At 34.7% G+C, this 7,259-nt stretch overlaps 2 protein-coding genes across 3 annotated transcripts; one reads left to right on the forward strand and one right to left on the reverse strand.

Moving 5' to 3' along the window:
• Window positions 1-596: 596 nt before the first annotated feature.
• On the reverse strand, window positions 597-2,723 carry LOC109175547 (heavy metal-associated isoprenylated plant protein 7-like). 2 transcript variants are annotated; one of them, XM_019324821.1, is made up of 6 exons: window positions 2,661-2,723; window positions 2,391-2,420; window positions 1,736-1,847; window positions 1,468-1,643; window positions 1,279-1,366; window positions 597-889 (listed from the first exon to the last, which is right to left on the reverse strand). In XM_019324821.1, the coding sequence occupies exons 2-6, from the start codon at window positions 2,397-2,399 to the stop codon at window positions 597-599; spliced, it is 678 nt and encodes a 225-aa protein (XP_019180366.1). In that variant the 5' UTR covers window positions 2,400-2,420; window positions 2,661-2,723. The 2 variants fall into 2 exon arrangements, with proteins under 2 accessions (XP_019180366.1, XP_019180365.1); XM_019324820.1 differs by lacking the exon at window positions 2,661-2,723 and having other exon boundaries at window positions 2,391-2,503.
• A 2,903-nt stretch (window positions 2,724-5,626) lies between these two features.
• LOC109175545 lies at window positions 5,627-6,925 on the forward strand. Its single transcript, XM_019324818.1, has 2 exons — window positions 5,627-6,257; window positions 6,546-6,925. Exons 1-2 carry the CDS (start codon window positions 5,667-5,669, stop codon window positions 6,774-6,776), a joined length of 822 nt encoding a protein of 273 aa, XP_019180363.1. The 5' UTR covers window positions 5,627-5,666; the 3' UTR covers window positions 6,777-6,925.
• The last annotated feature ends 334 nt before the right edge of the window (window positions 6,926-7,259 follow it).

The following is a 7,259-nucleotide window of genomic DNA, read 5'->3' on the forward strand; positions in this document are numbered from 1 at the left end:
AGAATTTTGGTTGAAATGTCGTCGAAGGAAATCACAATTTTTACTAAAATATAATTGAAACTCTAGCACTAAATAGTACAATTAGTTTGTCATGTTTACTATTAATTGGTCAAATCTACTCTTTTTTTGGTTATTTTTTTAGTATATTTTTATTCTTTTTAAATTTAATTTTTTATATTTAATAATACTTTTAATGTATAAATTTTATATACTAATATTAAATTTAATATTATGAAAAATTAAACTATAAATAATTTTAATAAAATCTTATTAACTAAATAAAAAGTATATAAAATGGGATGTAATGAGTACATGTAAATGTTGTGTCTCAAAATTGAGTGTAAAGTCAAGAGTTACACGTTTATCTAATAAGTTGTTTTGGTTCTTGAATTTTATATACACTATTGTTTATATATAAAATAAAAAAATTGAAGAGTGACCTTAACTAATTAAAATGTGTTTAAAAAAAAAAAAAAAACAATTTTACTATCATACATTCATACTGATTACTCACTCTTATCTTGTCACTTTAAATGAGACTTATACTTCAAAAGTAACGAATTAATAAAAAAAAAATTCAGAATTATATTACATCATCATACAATGGAGCAAGCATTGGGATTTTCATCACTGAAGAGTTGGGGGGCATGGAGGAGTTCATGAGTGTAGCCTTTGTAAACGGCGGCGGCGGCGCCACCCTTTTTGTTCGAATCCGCCTTTTCTCCATCATCTTTGTTATCTTTCTTATGGCTTACAAATTTAGTGACTTTGAGAACCTGAGCATGCCTCCCTGCCCTTTGGCTCATGAACTCCACTAGGCTTTCAGGGCTCATGGTTCCCTTCACTCTAACTGTGTCACTCTCCATGTCTGGATCCACTATTTGTACCCCTACAACATCAACATCAATTCACTTAATACAACACCACAATCGAGATTCTGCACCGAGTAAACCAGCTTTGTGATCTCAATATCACAAGGAGCTAAATTAGTCTAGATTGTTTATAACTGATTGATCGACTCAAATCAAGAAAGTTAATAGGCCATTTTCTACTGAGAGTCAAACTATTTTTTTTGGATATACCCAGAGTTTCCACAGTCGGACTCAAATGTAGACACCTCTTTTGGATTGGACAACTGGTTTAGAGATTTAAGGCTGCTCCATTCCCAAAGACTGAAAGTCAAACTATGAACCTTGTGGTTACCAAGTCAATAGCCCGACCAACTTATCTGAGATTTGAGAGGCTGTGAAAAATGATTTGGGTAGGTAAAATAGTTACCTGGCAATTTGTGGAGACAGTGCTTCACTTCCTTAGCACATGCTTCACAGTGCATATATACTTTCAATATAACCTCCATCACCTTTGGCTGTACCAAAAAGATTACAAAAAAAAAAAAAAAACAGTTTTTAAAATGAAGATGAAGACCAAAAATGTTAGAAAACTACAGATTGAGATACAAGATTAGACCTCTTGTATTTTAGGTTCTTTCTTGTGTTCTTTCTTGGGCTTGGGAATAGGAAATATGAGCTCCACATATTTCCCAGTCTTCTTCCTTAGCCTCTCAGTCACCATAATTGGATCTGCATTCTTCCCTTTCACAGTCGCTCTGTGATTACTCTCATCAACTTCAATCCCTTCCACTCCTATAAGACACTCAAACAAATTAAATCAAAAAAAAAAAAAAAACCAACAATAGTTAAAGAAGATTTGTGCATGCAAAATATAATCACCGTACCATCAAAACCAATGAGTGAGTCTCTGACAGTGTCTGCACAGCCTTTGCAATGAATGTAGACTCCCAAGATAATTATCCCTCCTGGGTTCTGCTCTTCTTCACCTTTTTTCCCCTGTAATTTTTATGCATCAACTAAGATGTAGCAACATTATGAAGAACAAAAGTAAATTTAACAATGATACTAATAAGCACTCAAAAAAATAACTTTTCTAGAAAAATCCAGTCAAGTTGGCCGGGTTATTGACTTAGTAATTACAACATTACAAATTTAATTTTCTGCCGATTACTCAGCTATAGACTTATTGACCTTTTTGGTTTGAGTCACTCATGCTTATCAACCATCTTGAATTGAGCCAAATATGGATCTACTGACTTTTTTGATTTGAATCAATCAGCTACGGGACAAACTAAGTTGTTTACCTCCACCAACTAGGGTTACAAGGCGGGATTAATCCCGTGCACACCCTCGAACCATGACTGTTGGTTTCCACGTCACTAAAATATATATATATATATATATATATATATATATATATATATATATATATATATATCTTCCATCCCCAATTTGCAAGAGAGTGACAATCCGAGAATTGGGTTCTTGAAATGTTGTTAAGAGTAATTTTTTGAGAGCCAAGGAAGCAAGTTTTCTTACCTTCCCCATTCTTCTGTTGAGTCTGGAAAGCTGAAACCGCAGAGGGCAGTACCAAACAATCTCAGATGTATACTTAATAACAAAAAGGATGAATATATAGAGAGGAATTGAAGAATTCTGAAGAATATAATAATGGCACTATTGCATCTGGTACACTGTACTGATTGATTTACACTGCTAAAAGTGGAATGACATCTGTGAAGTTGATTGCACAGAAAAAAAAAACAGCAAATTTAGTTATGGCAAAATCAAGAATTAATGGTAGTTTACCTGAGAAAGTTGTATCAAAATGTTATGGAATCACTAAATCCAGAAACTATGTTGGTAACATAATAAAAGGGTTTAAGGAAAAGTAATAGTCAGTATTTATGGTGCTTTATTAACTTAGAGGATTCAATGACTCATGACTGTGCTTGAAAGGACAAACGTTTCAGATTTAATATTTATTACTTAAAATTGAATATAAGGTAGAGTAAAAGTGTACACATTAAAATGCTAAAAATGTGTTTTCTTTTCCTTCTAAATTTTATGATAATAAAATTCTTTATATTTATTAATTCGACAATTTAGATGATTGGTAAGTGAACCGACAATCTAATTGCAAGATGAATAATAATGGAAATATATTGTATGACGTGATATTATTTAAAACTAAATGAAAATAAATAATTTTTCTTATCTAATCGATAATTTTATAAATTTAGACGGTGGATATAACATTATTCAATTCTTAAAATATTTGGATAGTGCATTAAGAATTAAAAGTGGCATTATGGCCGAAATAAATATTTGTTTCAGATTTAATATTTATTACTTAAAATTGAATATACTCTCTAGTAAAAGTGGACACATTATGGCCGAGATATTATTTTCTTTCCCGCCCCGATGTTAGCGTTAGTTTTGTTCCCAGAGCCGAGAATAGTCTTGCTCATTTTTTCACGAGTTAATTATTGAAATGGTCCATTAATTATAGCGAAATTATTAATTTATTTTTTTGATTATTTTTTTATCAATTAAGTCTCTAAACTTTAAAAATTTTAACTAATTTTGTTCTCCGTTAGTTTTGCTGTTAAACATCCGTTAACTCAGGACTAAATCGATAATTTTGTTATAGTCAAGGGATCATTCCGATGCACAACTTTAAAAATTTTCAATTTTGGTGCTTAACTTTGTTATTTTTATCAGTTTTGGTCATTTCAACCGAATTGACAACAAAATATTGCTGGATTTTATATATTTTAGGGGTAAAATCGTGATCTCAAGGAAACGTCTTCAATATCTAAACAAAACCACTGTAAAATCATATCTATATGTGTTTGATTGATGAGACTAATGAGGAAGACGGGCAGAAACTAGCCATAGATCTATGAGATTTATAACATCAACGATTGACAAACTCTTATTTTTCTCTTAATATGATTTTTCTTTTGTTTATAGATTGAAGATATTTCCTTGAGATGACGATTTTGTCCCTAAATATAAAATCTGGCAATATTTCACCATCAATTTAGTTGAAAGGACCAAATAAAAATAACAAAGACACCAAAATTGAAAAAAAAATAATGTTGTCCACCAAATGATAAGACCTCAAAAATCGTGAGACGAAAAGTGAAATTAATTCAAAAGCTAATTACCAAAATCGTCGGCATATCTGAAACTGATGGGTGACTGATGAATTTTGGCACTAAAACATTAGTCGTGGATGAAAATTGATACTAAAACAATAGTCGTGGGTGAAATTTGGTAGCAATTAAATATATAGACCAAAATTGTCATTTTGTTAGTACTCGTGGGATCAAGATTGATATTTGCTCTATATACCTACTTATAATGTAACATTCTACAATTTTATATTAAGATTTTAATATAATAATAATTAAATAATAAAAAAATGGCAGATATAGGTGTATAGTAATAGTGATTAAAGTCATCAATGTTAAAATTCATTATAGTAAGTGAGTTATAATGGTCTAGAGGTGGTTTTGTTTAAAATATGTAATAAGAACATTTGTATTCAATAAAAATGATTTGGTTTTGATTTTGTATGCTAGCTAGCTTCATCCATTCCAATAATTTTCAATTCGTTTCTGCACTATAAGAATTATTATAGAGATTGGATATGGGCCATAATACAGGGCAAATTATGCATGCCCTGGACCCGTGTCCACAATTCATTGTGGACACGAGCCCAAAACGACATCATTTTTCAAAATAAACGCGTCATTTAGTTAAAAAAAAAAAAATCGCGCGTGTTTTGGCGTTAACGGCGTTATTTTTTTTTTTTTTAATTATGAATGTACAGTTGTGCCGTTATGAATGTACATTTATGTAATTATGAAATTATGAACACAGAGCTCTAACATTATGAACTTACAATTATGAACATATAGTGATAAAATTATGACCATGGAGCTTTAAAATTGTAAATATAGAGCTTCGAAGATTATGAATGTACAGTTATGGAGTTATGAATGTACAGTTATGGAGTTATGAATCTACAATTATGGAGTTATGAATCTACAGTTATGAGATTATGAATCTACATTTATGGAATTATGAATATACAGTTATTGATCGAATTATGAACAAAGAGCTCTGACATTATGAACTTACAATTATGAACATATAGTGATAAAATTATGAACATAGAGCTCTAAAATTGTGAACATAGAGCTTCGAAAATTATGAATGTACAATTATGGAGTTATGAATGTACAGTTATAGAGTTATGAATGTACAGTTATGGAGTTATGAACGTACAGTTATGGAGTTATGAATGTACAGTTATTAACATATAGTAATAAAATTATGAACATATACTCCTATAACGAAGCGGTCTGAAATTAAAAAAAAAAAAAAAAAAAAAAAAAAAAAAGATAACAGTGCCTAACGCCATGCTGGACACGGGTCCATAGCATAACGATTGATAATACGGACAGGACCTGCTAAAATGATAATGCTTTTTGGGCTAAATTATAAAGATAGAGTTTTAAGTTGTTTTCATTAATATCATCAAAAGATTTAAATCTTGATTTCTTTAATTAGAAATTGAAAAGGTCGGAATCCATCCCCTTGAAAGACGGCGACATGTTCGAGGTACCACCAAAATTTCCTGCCACGTGCTCTGTCATCCCGCCTCCACGTGGCGCTCATGCCACTTCAGCTACACGTGTAAGCGCCTCTGATCTCAAAGTTTCGGTCCGGTTTTCTTCTTCTTCTTCTTCTCCCCCCATCTCTTCACTCACTAATTAAGCTGAATTGTGAAGAAAATTAAAAATGTCAGGAGTAACCCTAGCGGTGGCTCCGGATGAGCCGAAGCCGTCTTTGCTAAGGCCGCAGCAAAAGCCGCGGCGGCGGCAGCAGCAGGCGGTGGGTATAATGGGGTCTCTCCGGGTGGTGGAGCTTCAACTAGTAGCTTTCATCATGGTCTTCTCCGCCAGCGGCTTAGTGCCGCTCCTAGACCTGGCGTTTCCGGCGCTCTCGTCCGCCTATCTCCTCATCATTTCCCGGCTAGCGTTCCCCTCCCACGGCGGCCGTTCTGGGTCGCCGGAATTGTTTCAGGGGGGTGCGCTTTTCCGTGTTTACGTGGTGTTTGGCACCGCTGTCGGGCTGTTCCTGCCGCTGGCTTATGTGTTGGGTGGATTCGCGAGGGGCGACGAGCATGCCGTCCGATCAGCTACCCCTCACCTCTTCTTGCTGTCTTTCCAGATACTAACGGAGAATATCATAAGCGGATGGTCTCTGTTTTCGCCGCCTGTAAGAGCCTTCGTCCCTTTGCTTTACACTGTTCGCCGCGTCTTCGTCATAATGGACTGGATACAAGATGTTTGGGTTAACAAATCATTGCCTGCAACCCCAGATTTCAAGGTATATATATATAGTAACACATACATACATACATACCAAGCACCAATGTAATATAATGAATCCAATTAACTATATAGTTTATATGCACGGAGTGGAAGTGACCTAATAGTTTACAAGACGGGATTTACTCAATGTACAAGTTCATTAGTGGTGGTGGTCAAAGTAGCTTTTTGGGAAAGTCATTTTACATATAATCAGTTATCAGTTATCAGCTGCTGTTATCAACTAGTTAAACCCACTAACTCAATCAGCTACCGCTAGTTTACTGAATGATTAAGTTTTGTGCAGGATGTTTCATGGCACTGGTTCGGGAGGGGGCTGGCGGTGGCTAATTTGGTCTACTATTCTGTGAATCTGTTGGGGTTTTTGATTCCGTGCTATTTGCCGAGGGCGTTTGAGAGGTACTTTAGGGAGAGGGATGAGATTGTTGCCAAGACGGGAGAAGACTATAGGCGCTACTCGCCTGCAACAACGCAGATAAATAAGCAGCAGCAGCCTCATGCAGAGAAGGCAGATTAAATTAGTGTTTAATTTGATAGAGCTGAGTAGTAAAGGAAACCTCCTGTAGTTACAATATAATTAATGGCGGTACTATACGTTCCATCTGTGATATCACTTCATCCATCAGATCAGATCAGATCAGTTTCATTCTGATAGAATTATGGACTTTTCCATTGATGTTATTTGTGCATGTGTGTTTATGTTTAATTTCTGGTTTTCTTCCCCTCTAGTATTGAAAAATCAATCAATCAAGGTCAGCACTTTCCGGTCTAGTGCAAACAGCTAGGATTAGTTTGATCTGCGTACGGTACGGGAAGGGTGGGTCTGGTAGGGTGCGAGATTAATGGTGTTTCTTACCTTAAGAAGGGTGGGTCTGGTATAAATAAAGATTAGTCTAGGATTAATCTGAGTAGGATGCGAGATTAAAGGTGTTTCTTAGACAGTGCCGGCATGCGCACAGGGCCCCCAAACTCTTAGACAGTGCCGGCATGCGCACAGGGC

The sequence above is a fragment of the Ipomoea nil genome, unplaced genomic scaffold (assembly GCF_001879475.1).
Source record: "Ipomoea nil cultivar Tokyo-kokei standard unplaced genomic scaffold, Asagao_1.1 scaffold0688, whole genome shotgun sequence".
Taxonomy (NCBI): domain Eukaryota; kingdom Viridiplantae; phylum Streptophyta; class Magnoliopsida; order Solanales; family Convolvulaceae; genus Ipomoea; species Ipomoea nil.